Source organism: Crotalus tigris, unplaced genomic scaffold (assembly GCF_016545835.1).
Source record: "Crotalus tigris isolate CLP2741 ecotype Arizona unplaced genomic scaffold, ASM1654583v1 scf7180000018550.1270297659:1495590, whole genome shotgun sequence".
NCBI classification, from domain to species: domain Eukaryota; kingdom Metazoa; phylum Chordata; class Lepidosauria; order Squamata; family Viperidae; genus Crotalus; species Crotalus tigris.
This window is the reverse complement of record NW_024097073.1, coordinates 563,988-579,963: the sequence shown is the minus strand read 5'-3', so window position 1 is coordinate 579,963 and position 15,976 is coordinate 563,988. Positions and strand designations below refer to the sequence as shown.

The 15,976-nt window shown below is 39.6% G+C and overlaps 1 protein-coding gene across 4 annotated transcripts in view; it reads left to right on the top strand.

The window, feature by feature from the left end:
• LOC120312972 (unconventional myosin-X-like) overlaps positions 1-15,976 on the top strand; it is a 110,788-nt gene that overhangs the window by 49,869 nt on the left and 44,943 nt on the right. For 3 of the 4 annotated variants that reach the window (XM_039354375.1, XM_039354373.1, XM_039354374.1), the window contains exons 10-19: positions 1,391-1,520; positions 2,159-2,277; positions 5,479-5,625; positions 6,483-6,583; positions 7,110-7,176; positions 11,357-11,449; positions 13,327-13,395; positions 14,381-14,463; positions 14,928-15,036; positions 15,559-15,639. In XM_039354375.1, coding sequence (XP_039210309.1) covers positions 1,391-1,520; positions 2,159-2,277; positions 5,479-5,625; positions 6,483-6,583; positions 7,110-7,176; positions 11,357-11,449; positions 13,327-13,395; positions 14,381-14,463; positions 14,928-15,036; positions 15,559-15,639 — 999 coding nt within the window. The remainder of the gene's footprint in view (positions 1-1,390; positions 1,521-2,158; positions 2,278-5,478; positions 5,626-6,482; positions 6,584-7,109; positions 7,177-11,356; positions 11,450-13,326; positions 13,396-14,380; positions 14,464-14,927; positions 15,037-15,558; positions 15,640-15,976) is intronic. The other variant, XM_039354376.1, reaches the window with a different exon arrangement.

The window sequence follows — 15,976 nt, the reverse complement described above, 5'->3', positions numbered from 1 at the left end:
TAATCAGACATTTATTATTTATAGAGTACTTTAAAAGCAAAGTCCTGCATAGAAGCTGAATATCAAAAGTAGGCAATGGAATAGGGACAAGAAACAGGCATACAAAGGGAGGGATTAGGAGGGAATTATTCTAATCAAATGCCTCAAAAAATAAGTGGATCTTATTACAGTTCCCTTGCAGATCTAAAAACCATTAAGTATGAATCCCCCACTTAATAAGATGCAGTTATGATCAGTTTCTATTGTAATAATTATTCCTGTATGTGATTCAGTAAATCTGTGGAAGCTCAAATATTCATTATCGCCAGAAAAAAATCAGGAACACTGGAATCCTAAAATTTGAAGCCATACCATTGCTAGCATTATGGTTTTTTTTAAAAAAAAATTAGCTGAATAAATTGAGATCAGATTGTAATATTTATGGAGCAGCATGACAAATATTTATTGATTGACTGTTTGCCACCTATGTAACTGAAAAATGTTGACAATAAGTTTCAGTTTAAGAAAAAAAGGAGAATAAAAGGATAACGTTTTGATGGATATTTTTCCTCCCTTTTCAATTATTCTGAGGATAATTTCAAATGTATATTCTGGCAGTTTGTTGGCAAGGATTAAGAATTTATTCAAGGAAGCAAGTTATATATTGACTCTACTACTGCATCAATTACTGTTTGGCCATAATACTTGGAAATCAATTGGTACCCCTATATACCATGAGGATAATATTATAACTTAGCTTTGCTCTTTACAAGAAATATGAAAATTGCAATAAGAATTTAGGAACATGTGAATGAGAGCTATGATACTTTTTGGTATTATTGAAATATTAAGATTCCATTCCACACGATTGAGAGTTACATAGCGCAGTGTTTCCCAAACTTGACAATTTTAAGGCATGTGGACTTCAACTCCCAGAATTCCACAGACTTCTGGGAGTTGAAGTCCTCATGCCTTAAAATTGTCAAGTTTGGGAAACACTGACATAGCGTATTCCTTAAACCTCTTGAAAGTAAATTGCACTGCATACTATGGTGCTCCTTCCTACTAAGTGGTTTTGGCTATCTAACTTTAATTTATAACGTCATTACAGAGAATGTACCGAGAACATCTTTATAGAGGATGCACAGAGAACTTTCTTTATACATTATGGAGAGGATGAATGTACTAGCTTAGCTTTTGAATTATCACCTGAGACCAAAGTAAGAGCCATTATTCCAAGCAAGGCTTTTATTGTGATTCCTCCTTTGTGACATTTTTTTTCCAGTGCTACTTTGCATAATCTTTTTAAACATAATAGTGTCAGGTAACTGGAAGAGCACTAGTAGCTATCTGTACAGAAACACCTGGCTTCTTGAAGGTATCATAATGATTCTGAATGTGTTTTGAACAGACTGCTTTTGAAGTTATGGGATTCAGTTCCGAAGAGATCAGAGACATCTTCAAACTTATATCTGGCATTCTACAACTTGGAAACATTGAGTTCATGACTGCTGGAGGAGCTCAGATTACCACGAAAACGGGTACGTGATGCTTATTGTGAATGAATCCTCACCTGGAATCTGCTCTTCCCTCATAATTTTGGTGCATAGCAATAATTAAGCAAGTAGACTATTATGGCTTTTTTATATTTTTCCTGCATTGCTAACAGGTAAATGAATTCCCAGGAATACGGCTATTGTCCAGTGTAACACAATTTAAAAGAACAAATTACTTGGTTTATATGAAAGGGTATGTGTATGTATCTTGCCTTTGTGGTGTTGCCTAACCAGTCCGTTAAATGTGCTCCCCTGTCTCAGTAGACCAATGTTCTTTTTTCATTTAGTTGCTTAGCAAATGAATAGGGTAGTTTAGCACCAAAGTGGAAAAGAAGGGTTTGTCTTTAAGAGTATGCATTATTGGGAGCAACTTTCTTCCCTTCTGAAGCGCCAAGTAACCGTATTCTGGGTTTTCCTCTTTGGGGAACAAGGATCTCTCAATGATATTTTGGGAGAGTAAATATTTCAGAGCTGTTGTCACATCTAATAAAATCTTCTTAGCATAAGATCTTCACCGTTGTTGCTTAGTTTCCACTTTGTGAAGAGGTTTGTGTAATTTATGCTTACTATCAAAAAGAGAAGTAACATCTCTTATTGTCAGTTCTCAATTGTCTGTCTCCTAGTGCTGCATAACGTCAGTGAACTGCTTGGCTTGGACACCTTCCAGCTGTCTGAAGTACTTACTCAAAGATCCATGTTTCTACGTGGGGAAGAAATTAGCTCTCCCCTCACTGTGGAACAGGTGAGTGAGTTAGTAATTAGCTGCTTTGCAGTTCATATTTATTATGAAGGGTGATTGCCCCTGGATGGCAGCATTCCTATGAGTATTAAAGGGAAACGCCACTTGAGGAATGCCTTGATTTGATAATATATTACTTATTCCCAGAAGAGAAGGATTCCTGGAACATTCTTAGTGCTTCCCGAATTAAGCCTGGGTAATAAAGGCAGGTATTGGAATGGAGGAGAGAATGGGTTAATTAACTTTGTTGAGAGGACCATTGCCATGGATGTTGTACAATGTAAGTGAGGAAATGTGGAACAACGCTTATGAAAAAATTAATAGATGGATTTTACAGAACTCACTCATGAAAACTAGTAAAAATTCTTTTTAGAGGATGCAACCTATTTATACTAGAAAAATTTTTCTGCCTGGGTGTTGGCTGAGAATCAATATGGATATGGTATGGTGCATCTTTCTCATCATTAGCCTTCTTCTAAAGCAGACATGTAAAACACAAGGCCCGGGAGCCGGATGCGGCTCGTGAAGTGGTTTCATGTGGCCCGTGAAGCCATCATGGAAACAGTGAGGGAATGGCCCCGGCTGCCTTGGCCCTGTCCCAGGCCGGCTGGGAGCCAATGTACAATTTTGTGGTGGCCATCTTGGCACTTGCCCCAGTGGACCATGCCTTGGCACTTGCCCCGGTCCTACCCCCTTCTGCCAGAGACCCTCAGATCTGTCCCACTCCTGCCAGCCCCCCCCCCAGGCACCCTTGACGTGAATGATGTAGAACTGGCCATGCCCACCCAGTAGGCCACACCCACCCAGTAGGCTGCACCCACTCTGGCCACACCCATCCAGCCCCCCAAGGGCAACTGCAATGCTGATGCGGCCGTCAGTGAAATTGAGTTTGACACCTCTGTTCTAAAGCAACAGGACCCCAATACTATTTCTTGCTTTCATCTAGCTGGTAAAAGCTTCCTATTAATATATAGCATGGCAATGTTGACATGGACCACTATCTTGTGGCTCTGATATTTGTGAGGTTCCAGGTTGCATGAAATAAACGGAGAAGTCCACAGATTTTGTATGTATTGTAAATTCTAAACAAAAAAAAGAGTCCAAAGTATTTCATTAGGAAGTCAGAGAATTCTTTTAAGGTTTGAATGAGCTCTAGCTCTTTACCTGAGGATGAAAATCAAGAGCTCCTTGAGTCAAGCTTGATGTCTGGTGGATTTATAAACACATCCATGTAGTTTGCTTGACAGAAATATGGAAATATTTAATCATTGCCTTCTTCTGGAGCATTTTTCATTTTCCCAGTCTAGCCACAGTCTGCTTCATTCCTACTCATACTTTACTTAGCTCCTAAAATGGACTAATTGCATTGAAAAACTAAGACTCCAAAAATGCCAAAGTCTAGCTTCAGTGCTTGTATGGAACGTGAATATGAGCAAGAGGGTATCACGCATAACTCTTCCCATCGTTGACTGGTACAAAAATAGGAAGCTGGGGTTTATAATAGTAAAGGTAACCTTTCCTTGCTAATTAGGTTTCCTGCTTCTAAATGCCCCTTTTCTCCCTCCAGGGACAGCAGTCAGCTGTTGTCAAGTATCATTCTCGGCTGAGAAGGTTGGAGATCTTAGTCAGCTTCCATTGTACTCAAAGCTCATTACCATTCCAAACTTTGACATTTGAAGTATGTCAAGCAGAAGGAGCTAAATAAAGTCAATGAAGGCTTTGACAGAATGCCTATGGCTGTGAGTCTCTGCTGCCCCTGCTTGTGTCACACTGCTGGGTGTGGAAAAACAGGCACTAATCTGAAAGATGTAACTGAGATGTTAAAGGACTATGCAGTCTGACCACTAGGGTTCCCCTTGTCTTTGTACTTCATTAAAAGAATTAGCTGAGGCCTTAAATATATGTTAGGATGACTATCCTGACCTGGTCTCCCATATATCTTCAATAATGTTTAGTTAGAAACATGTCAAATAATTTTGCCCAATTCTTCCTTTACTTTCATATATTGCAACCAATGAATTGGAAGGAGTAGAGGGAAGCTCTTAAAGGCATCATACTTCTTTTTTCCATCTTTTTAAACATTCTATAATGGTAGAGTAAGTATATATTGCTTCCAACATGACATTTAGACTTCAGAATAGTTGTGATGTGTTTCTTGATTATGACTTCCTGTGAAAAAGGATCCTAGGATCCTTTAGTTTCTGGGACAAAAAAATTATGGATATCTTCAGCCTCTTTCACATACATAGATAGTAGTGATGAGATGTTTGAGCTATCTAGATTAGAACTTAGTTCTCACAAATAATGGCTTAAGAAGTAATTGTGAAGTCTTACATGAACAAATAGCAACAGAGGGGTGAGCAACTGAGTAGCATATTTGGGAAAGGTTCTGTGTGTTAGGGAGAAAACTAGCCTATTCTTCTAAGTGTATAGATTTTTCAATTAAAAATAGATACCAAAAGACTTCAGTTTGAGGGGGTTGGGGTGCTCTCTGACCTTGCTTGTTTTTTTGCAGACTAGGTAATATCTAGCTAGACTAGCACCGATGATGTTACCCAGTTTGGGTAATGAAACGTCTGCAAGAAAACAAGCAAGCTCAGAGAGCACCAAGGACCCCTCATGTCAACCCTGAGCTACAAATATTCTCCTTTGTTAGAGTTCAGTTTGTAATACTTTAATCTAACTGGTCTTAGTTGGAATGAGAAGTCTTGGTTGGTGAGAAGCAGTTCATTATGGGGAGTGTAGGCACTAGGTTTTCCAGTCTTTCCTCCTAACAATTCATTTCCCAGTAATCATGTTCAGATCCTGAAGTTTTTCTGAGTATGTCTACTTGGTGAGGCACCTAATAATATGCTACACTCAGTTGTCTCAAAAGATGGCAGCACTAACCTTGTCTGGCTTGGAAGCTAAGCAGGCTCTACTTTGCTTAGGGGCTGGATGGGAGACCAGCAGGAATTAGTAGGGCTGTAGACAAGACTGGGAAGTTGAAATTGAAGGAACATCTTAGAAGAAAACCATGACAAATTACTCTTGTATTTTGCCAAGACTGCTTAATAGATATATCCATTAAATCACCCTGAGTTCAGCTTGGTTCTTATAAAACATTACTATTTTTGCTAGCTCTTTTTCAAGTGATGTAATTCATTTTTCATCATGCATGACCATGGTAAGTGATAAGATGTCTTCCTCCCTATTTGCTCCTAGGCTACTGACTCCAGAGACTCTCTTGCCATGGCCCTTTATTCACAGTGCTTCTCGTGGATCATTGGAAAAATTAACTCAAAGATCAAAGGGAAAGAAAATTTTAAATCTGTGGGAATCTTGGATATCTTTGGTTTTGAGAATTTCCAGGTCAGAAATTAAGCTGTTGTAGATTGTAGCATGGACACAGATAGTAGCGATGCATGTACAAAAATAAGATGATATCTGGAAATGGGAGAGGATGGTGGTAGTGACACAGGGAGGATGAGCAGCAAGATAAGATCCTCAAGAGAGTTCTGGAACATGGATAATGAGGAGGTTTTTTGGTCTATGGCTGTATAAATTGTGAGATGTATTCTGGGAGTGATTCATAAAGAGCATGAATATTTATCACAGCCTTCCTATCGATATGTTGGGACTACAAATGCCAGTTGTCACTATTATAGCCTTAGTTACATGATGGCTTGGGTTTAATAGGTGTTGAAATCCCAATAAATCTGGAAGACAGAAGGTTATTATTATATTATGTAGTCTGTTATAATAGAAGTCTCTCGGGTATATATGCACATCTGCATGAATGTTGCCTTAAACACACATAGGAGTTTGATGTTTGTTTGGGTTATTTTTGTCTTCCTCAAGCCTTACTATAGCCTTCGTTTTCTATCTTACATTCTATGTTTTGTGAAGTTTTGTGCCAACACTTGCATCAATTGACATTCTAGGGCAGGGATAGGCAACCTTGGCTCTTTTATGACTCGTGGACTTCAACTCCCAGAATTCCTGAGCCAGCATGACTGGCTCAGGAATTCTGGGAGTTGAAGTCCACAAGTCATAAAAGAGCCAAGGTTGCCTACCCATGCTCTAGGGCATAGGCTGATAAAAACAGGTCTAAGCACATCCACCATCCCATCCTTGTTTCCCCAGTTCTTTGTGATCTTTGAGGGAAATAGGATTTTCCCCGGATCAAGATGAAAGGAATTAATATTGGTTTCTTTTTTCATGGACAGGTAAATCGTTTTGAACAGTTTAACATTAACTATGCAAATGAGAAGCTCCAAGAGTACTTCAACAAGCATATCTTCTCCCTGGAGCAGCTTGAGTACAACAGGTAGAAAAATGAGACTGTCAAACATTGGGGATATTTTTTATTTTCATTTCTCATTCTTGCTTTTGGCTAGAACAGTGGTTCTCAATCTGTGGGTCGGGACCCCATTTGGGGTCGAACGACCATTTCATGGGGGTCGCCAAACCATGCTGTCCGCCATTTTTTTCCCTTTTCCCTAGCTGTCCTACTCCCTCTTATTGGTGGCCACACCCACTTGGGGGTCACCACAACATGGGGAACTGTATTATGGGGTCACGGCATTAGAAAGGTTGAGAGCCACTGGGCTAGAAGATGAGAAAGCTGCTTAAAGAAGGAAGAGTGTTTGGTCACATACATTCTAGCATGGGAAAGAGTATTAAGAAAATAGTACAGTATTACCCATTTCTTCACTGACTGGAAGTTTTACCTACATTGATGCTTCATTCTTTCTTTCTTCATTTTTCTCTTCCTTCTGTAACTGCAGTGATTTGTGTTTTTAACCATTCTCTGCAAATGAATGTTTAATTGGCTTTGTATTTTTCTTTGGCAGAGAGGGAATAATCTGGGAAGCCATTGATTGGATGGATAATGCAGAATGCTTAGATCTTATTGAGAAGGTAGGTCCTTCTCAATAGGTAGGGTGGGTAAGGATGGAAGGATCACCAAGTCTTAATGTCTAAATTATGCTTTAGCCCTGAACTGGAATAAAAGGACACATTTTTGTTAAGGACATCCATAGGCCACAAGATTTGGTTCAGACTCCAAATTGATAATTTATAAAATGGTCCACTTCATCTGAGTCTAGTTGGGGGTTGACCAAATCAACTTGAACTATTTCATTTAAAAAAAAAAAGGAGGCCAATCCAAGGGCCTTGGTGGCACAGTGGTTAGAATGCAATATTACAAGCTAACTCTGCCCACTGCCAGGAGTTCAATCCTGATCTGCTCAAGGTTGACTCAGCTTTCCATCCTTCCGAGGTCAGTAAAATGAGGACCCAGATTGCTGAGAGGAATATGCTGACTCTGTAAACCACTTACAGAGGGCTGTAAAGCACTGGGAAGCGGCATATAAGTCTAAGTGCTGTTGCTATTGCTACAATTATTTTAATTTATTGATGAAACTGGAGTGAATAGCAAATAATATTAAGTCTTGTCAGAGGATAAAACTTGCCAAATTAAAAAAATATCTGGGAAGTGAAGTGATTCATGCACTAATCACCTCCTGTTTTGGCCACTGCAACTTGCTGTAGATGGGACTACCCCTGGACGGTACATTTGATCCAGAATGCACTTGTGTGAGCAGTTATGGATGTCCCTCATTTTGCCCACAAAATATCTTTGCTTTGGAAGCTGCATTGTTTACCAGAGGCATTCCAGGTGCAATTCAAGTATTGGTTGTCATCTATAAAGTCTCACATGACTTACAGCCTACTTAACTATAGGAATAACTTTCTCCTTTCTGGCCAATTGATAAAGTCTGACAGAGTTTGTAAGCTCACAATTCCTACCTGTAAGGCATTATTACTTTATGAAACCTAGGAAACACACCACCTCTGTAGCTGTACCTGTCCTGTAGAACGTGATCTCCTCTTAGGGTCAAATAGTCCCAACTTTTGGGGCTTATATAAAATTGCAAAAACTTGGCTCTTCCAACAAGTTGGGGGAATGATTTATCCTCTGGTGACTATCATGTTAATTTAAAATTTTTGAGCTGGTTATTTAACATTATTATTTGTTACTTCTGTTTTCTATGATTACTCTTACCCTAATATGTGAACCATTTAGCACTACTTCGATGAGTAGGGTGGCCAATAAATAAATAAACAAATAATCAAATGAACAAATAAATAACTAAAGCAAGTAAAAGTAGCGAGATACTGTAATACTTTAATTTTGGTAATACATCTTGCTTTCCTCACAAGTCCAACCCAATTTTGCAACCTTAAACAAATGTTGTAATCACAGAGTAAACTAATGGTTCACCATTGGCACAGTTTTGCCAAAAAATGGAAATAAATACTGATTTTTGGCAACACCATTGTAAAATGTGGTCATATGAACACCACCCCCAACTGTCAGAAATTTGAATCTGGGTTGTAAGTACACCCAAGAAAGTCCATTGTAACTTTGAACAATGCTAAGTGAGTGGTTGTAAGTTGAGGACTTATGTATATATAAGCATAGCATATTACAGTCTTGCATTCTTGAGAGTCCCGGATAGATTGCTTTCACTTTCATTTTTAATGTGTGATTTGTTTACTACCTCTCCCTTACGAGTGAATCTCTGTTCCAGGCAGCTAATGAAAATCAGAAGGTTGTTGGCTATATTTCCTATATCAGTGGTGACAAACCTATGGCACGCATGCCAGAGGCAGCACTCAGAGCCCTCTCTGTGGGCACGCGCACCGTTGCCCCAGCAGAGTTCACCAGAGTAGCGAGCACGTGGCCTTTGAAAGCGATAGAGGAGGAAGTGAGCGAGCAAGCAGTGGTGGCCTCCCGGGGATGCCCTGGAGATGGCAAGGGACTGGCCCCGGCCACGCTCACCCAGTCTGCTGTGACCACTGCAGCCATGCCAACCCAGTGGGCCACGTTCCCCATGCCCCCCCCGAGGGCATCACAATGCTGATGCAGCCTTTGCGATAAATAAGTGGGTTTTGGGTTGCAGTTTGCACTCAGTCTCTAAAAGATTCGCCATTACTGCTCTATATTTTTAAAACATTTCATTATCTCTCCTTTTGGGAAAAAAAATTGTTTGGTGACCATTGATAATATAGTTTTTCCTGACAAATATTTATAAAATCAGATGAACTTGAAATATATTTGTAATTCCAGGTTGTTTTTTTGTCTTTTTGTGTGGGCTTTTTTTTTTTTTTTGGAGTTGTATTGCTTTTCCTTTTTTTCCCCCTTGTTCTTAAAATGGAACAAGCACCACAACAAAATATTTAAATTCAGCTGAGAGGATTAGAAATGTTAATACTTAAAACAATTAAGTTGCATTTATATATTTGTTGCAAAACAGCAGAAAACAATAAGCTCTCACATATTCTCTCTCTCTCTCTCTCTCTCACTCACACACGCACACACACACACACGCACACACCTCACAGAAGACCCAGAAGATTGGGGGCATCTTGGCTAACAGCTTAAGCGATAAGTGTATTCCAAAGCCTTACTTGGCCTTTGAGTGGCATGCCATAGGGCAAAAAGAGAGCCAGTTTGCTGCAGTGTTTAAGGTGTTAGGCTAGAATTTGAGTTAGAGATTGTTGAGAATATTCGTAGTGCAGGTTGTAGGTTTGGCAGGGGTCCGAAGACCTAGAATTTGAGTTCTAGGTCTTCCTTAACATGAAAACCGGCTGATTGACTTTGTGCTAGTGACTCTCTTAGTCCAATCCTCAAACAGTTGCTGTGGAGGTGAAAATAGGCAGTAATATTAAGTATGTTCACTGACTTGAGTTACATATATTTAAAGGTGGGGAAGAAGTAGAGGAGGAGGAGGCCTAAAGTAACCAAATTAAATTTAGAAGCTGATCTTTGCAATGACATTTTTAGTAACAAGTTTCCTGAGTTACTAAGATAGATGGGCATGCAAAAGGATTGCCTCTGGATAACAGCGGCTTGAAAATCATTAATAAAAAAAGGTTTGCAGAAACTTTGCCTATTCCTTTTTGCTCTTCAGATTTGGAATGATCATTTGGGCATATTTTGGGTAAAGAACTTCTATTTGCAGGCAACTTTCCTCTCTCTCAACAAACGTAGCAAAACTGTTTCTTCTTTGAAAAGAGAAAAGTAAAAAAAAACCAAGCAGAGGAGAAGCATGGAGCTGGTTTCAAAATGGTCCTTTGGGATATCAACATTTTGGAATTCCAGCCTTGATGAAATGCAGTTATGCAAATGTTCGTGACTGGGTGTTTAGGAGAGGGAGTGGAACAAGAAATAAGCCTCAAATGCTTATGTCAGCCGAGTGCTCAAATCTATAAAATGGAAGTATGTTTCAGGATTTGCTGTTCTGTTTTGGACGTTTCTGCCAAAGTGAAACATCCCCCTTAAAAGAAAACACAAATGGAGAGAAAATACAGTAAAGCACAAGTTGATAACAGAAAGATAATGAATGCTCCATAAAATAACCATAATGAGCATTGCACATTGAAATGTCAATCGAATCTTTATTTAAAAAAAAGACTGTAAACTCTTTGTGGACTTTTTGCTGAAAATATATAAAAATGAACTGGTGATTTCAGAATTTATTTATTCAAAAGATCTTTTTTATGGGAAGAAGGGAACAATGACCTCTAACTTAGAAGGGTGAAGATGGCAATCATTCTGTTTATAACTGCTGCAAAGAAATTTGGAAGTAACTTCTTTAGGTATTTTTTTCCTCTTTTGTTACCTTTCACTTTTTCTTTTCTTACCTTTTGTTTCCTCTTTTTTTAGTTTTTTTTAAATTAAATTAAATCTTAAAATGAAAGTTACATTTAAAAAAAGAAATATATATATATATATATATGAACCAACATGGATAAACCTTGGATTGTTACATTCTTGTGGCTACTCCTCACTCCCAGCATAGTAAGAATGCTTGGTCAAATGCAATACAACTGTGAAAGTATGGTTTTTAGCCAACTATTTTTAGCCAATTCTAAACTCTTTTAGAATTAAGATTTTGACTACAATACCCAGAGTAATCCATTTTAGTATATTTATCTTGCTTTTCTAAAGCTCTAGTACCCCTTTGGCTTAGCCATCCACTATGCCGTTTGTGGTGAAGGGTCTACCTTTCTCCTTGTAATGTGATTGCAGAAACTTGGCTTGCTGGCATTAGTTAATGAGGAGAGTAGATTCCCCAAAGGCACAGACAGCACCCTCTTGGAAAAACTGCACAACCAGCATGGGGTAAGTAGGCATGCATACACACCACTGCATTTTTCAGCTGCTTAATTTGGGCTCAGTCGTTTCAAGAACTGAGATAAACTCTGGGGAGGGAGGGAGGGAGGAAGGAAGGAAGGAAGGAAGGAAGGAAGGAAGGAAGGAAGGAAGGAAGGAAGGAGAAGGAAGGAAGGAAGGAAGGAAGGAAGGAAGGAAGGAAGGAAGGAAGGAAGGAAGGAAGGAAGGAAGGAAGGAAGGATCAGACTAGAGTTTCTTGAAAGACAAGGTTTAATAGAAAAGCAACCCAAGCTCTCTTAGCCATTTGCCAAGCTGTCCAATGGGATGAACAAAATAAGAGAAATATTAAGGAGGAAACATTTATTTAATTACATTGGACTCATTCAGAGCTATAAAACATCAAAACCAGATCTGGAATTGGCCTTAGGAAAAACATGTCACTAGAATTATCTCTGTGACTGGCATCAGCAAGTAGCATGTCCTCTGCATTTTGGAGCAGCTTACTCTTTATAAATATCTACAAAGTTAGAGTGTATTGCACTAATATAACCTAGGTATTATAGTCTATGTTGAACAGGAACCAGTTTTGTATCTTCATTCCATGTATCAGGAGGAACAGAGAAGAGTTAGGAAGTTCAGGCCTGGCTTGGGAAGCTATTTTGGTGAAGGGACGCTTGCTCTTTTGTGATGGGGCCAGAGTTGCTTCTCCTCCCCAGAGGCTGCCCACTGATAACATGCAGATCTGCAAACTTTCATTGATTGTTTGCTTGTTTCATTAGAAAAATGAAAGTGAGGCAAAAAGCCCCACTTCAGAGCACTTGCCAGGGAGGAGATAAGAGTATTCCGAAGGGTGTAGTCTCAAAGTTCAGAAAATGTCACACATACTATAATTAATGGAAAGAACCCTCCAGGAATATAATATACTTAATTTCAACATTTTAAACTTTCTTCCCTTTCAACTTGGCTGTTTTTGGCTTCATTCGTAATCAGAACTATGCAGATTTTTAAAAAGGGTGCAGGAGGAGAAATCAAGCAGAACCTGAAATTCACATTTCATCTTTTCTGTTTTCCTTGGCTGGAATTCTACACTAGCTCTGTCCTATGATAAAAAGGTTGCTCGGGCGATAAAGCTCAATTAGCTCTTTTCAGAGCAAGGCAAACAGAGTTCTCTCTTAAGCAAATGACCCTGAGAAATGAAAAGCAGCTAAGATGCAGTGGGTGGAAGTTAAAATTAGGTTAATAATTCAGGCAAGGCTAGATTTCCTTGTTCCATTTATTTTATTAAGGGTAAAATTTAAAAGACATGAAGTGGACTTTACAAAGAACGTGTCCTGAGGAATCAAGAAGGGAGTGCATATCCAATTAGAAATCAGGGGTTCTCAACCTTGGCGACTTTAAGACTTGTGAACTTCAACTCCCAGCAAAGCTGGCTGAGGAATTCTGGGAGTTGAAGTCCACAAGTCTTAAAGTTGCCAAGGTTGAGAACCCCTGAAAAATGGACGAACAGTTTACAGGGAAACAAGCATTTATCTAGAACATGCTGGCTGGGGAATTCTGGGAATTGAAGTCCACATATCTTAAAATTGCAAGGTTGTGAAACGCTGATCTAGAAAGATCCATCCTGGCTCCTCAGAATGTGAATTCTGCTACCAGAGACCTTTGCCATGTTTCTTCTTGCAATGATCTATTTTTGGCTAAATTGTCATGGTAACTAGAGGCAATCTCGTTAAGTAAAATGGCATACTCCGTGCCTAGTTAAGCGGCCCTGCACCATTTCTGCAATGTGCTGCTGTTTTCAGGTTGTGATATTGCGAAGTTTTTGATTAGAAAATGTTACTTCAGGTGTATCTGTGATAACAAATGTACTTCCCTCACTTTTGTTTCAGAACAACCAATATTACATGAAGCCTCGAGTGACAGATTTCCATTTCGGGATCCAACATTATGCTGGAGAAGTAGGTACATTTTAGCTTTATAGCTGAGAGGAAGCTGGCAGTATTCAAGAGTTTTTGAACAATAAGCCTGCAATTCAAAGTAGGCATTTTTATGGTTGCAGTGGGCAAAAAGCCAGAGTGTCTCAGATTTCTTTAATTTGAACAAATAATAGGCTTATTGAGGGCTAGAATGCATATTAGTGTTGCTGTAGCTTAGAAGCTGTTACACACTCTCATGTTTAGGGCTTATATTCCTGCCCTTCATATCTTCATTAACTGTTGAAGATGACATACGGTCCAATAATGTGCAAGCTACACTCCCTGCTTTGAGACTGTGTAATCTAGGCAGCCCTTCCTGATCTGGCATCTGTGCTGATTAGATGATCATGGGAATCAAAGTCCAATGTATCTGGATGGCACCAGGCTGGGGAGCATAGCCGTAATGAGTACTTCAAGCCACAGGTTTTTTATTCTGGAAGAAGTGGCTTTTGGGTATCGCACACCTGGGCAGGTTCTGTGATGAAGTTTTGGTCATTAGTGCCTGAAAATAGGCCATGGTCAATACAGGGCAGCTTGTCAAACAACTGGTGAGCTATGGAATTATTTATCTGCAAATGTTTATTTTGCCTTTCCTTTGAGGAAGCATGTTGGCACACATCATCTTCCCTACCTGCCCCCACATTTATTTCCCCTTTACAACAATTTATTGAGGTGGGCTGGACTAAGAAGCCACAAGTGGTTCAGAGTACCATTGTGAGCCTAATGGCTGAGTTGGGATTTGAATCTGGTTCTCCTGAATCCCAATCCAGCTCTCTGTGTTGGTTCCGCTACTGCAGTTGAATGAGATTAAAAAAGATCTCCATTTGCTTTGATAGTCTTTTGGACAGCTAAATGAATTGTTCAGCAATTTTTTCTTGTCATATCTATTTGCTCAAAAAAGGGGAGGGGGAGGAGGAGTCCATGCATGATAAATTTGGTTATTTGTGTCTAAAATTGTTACCTATAGGTCCTCTATGATGTGAGAGGCTTTCTGGAAAAAAACAGAGATACCTTTCGAGATGACATTTTAAACATGCTGAAGGATAGCAGGTAAAGAAGCTAGAGCCATTCCCAGTGAAGCAGAATTAAGTTGCTAATGCTAAGGAGGAGGAGTAAAAAAAGTTTGTGGTTGGTTGTTTTTGTTTTTGTTTGCATAGGGAGAGCCACTCCTGAAGTGCTCAATAATGTAGCTGGAATGGGATGTGGGCAGAGGTTTCTAGCAGTCACTTGGGCCATTTAGTAGGCTGGGTACTTTGGACCTCCAAAACCTCTTCATGCTTCCTGGAGGGCAAGCTCTCCTATGGATGGTCAGATGTCTCTGCTTGTCTTGGTGCTTATCTGCCCTTAAGTTCTAGCACTTCACAAAGACATTCTTGATTCGTATATTATCATTAGGGAAGAAGGATCCATTTCCTGGTTTAAGACAGCAGCAGCAGCAGCACGTGAGCTCCTGGTTTGGAAGTTAGTGTTCCATGGCCTGTTTTCCTTTCTCTTATATTTCTCTTTCCACACAGGCTGGATTTCATCTATGACCTCTTTGAAAGAGTTTCTAGCTGCAACAGTGAAGACACTCTGAAGTTGGGAACTCAGAGACGCAGACCAACTGTCAGCTCCCAGTTTAGGGTAGGAGCAGGAGGCCCATGAATGTGCATGTGAAAGCGCCTGCAGAAACATCTCAGTAGATATATTTTTGTTTCTTTAAATCCAGTAAATCAAAGAAGTGTACCACCAAAGTAGATGAGGATTCAGATTGTAGGCCTGCATCTTCTATGCTTCGGGCTCCGCTTTTTTATTTATTTATTTTTTTAAGCTGCGAAAACTTAAAAAAGGATTGGGAAGGGAGATGTGATGAGCCAATGAATGCGATGCAATACTTCTTCTGTAGATATCACAAAAGATGTTTCAGTATTTTGCAATTGTGCTTCTATAGCAGTTTCATCACGCTTTTCATGGCTGAGCATCAGCTGTAGGAAATATCGGACCATGTGACAGCTAATGCTCAGTAGATTTGTTTTCATCTTCTCATTTTTATTTTTTTTTTTAACATCAGAATTATAAATGTGTCCAAGGCACTGGAGAATGATAGCAAATCTGGTCCTGAGAATGAATTTCTCCAGAGAAGTAACATCTGCTGCTCTTTTCCAGGACTCCTTACATTCCTTAATGGCTACTCTCAGCACTTGCAACCCACTCTTCATTCGCTGCATCAAACCAAACCTGGAAAAGGTGACGCTCTGGAGGTGGGGAATGCCGGACGAACAGGGAAGGGAGGAGGGAGATTCACCATGATTTTCAACGGCAGCGAAGTTGAAGCTTTGCTGACCGGAAAGGGTGTCTCTCCTTTTCTGAGGGTTTCTGGATTCCTAGAAGAAGAAGTTTGTGTCCAGGATTAGCACACTAGATACAGAAGAAAAGGCTAGTTTGTAAAAGGGCTGCTGTATGCAACACAAATACTCTTTTTAATGCCTTTCTTCTTAATACATTGGGAGACAAACCTTGCATTTAAAAATTTTCCTTAAGCCTAGTGACTGTTTTGTATATCTAATTCATCCCCTCTGTGTGC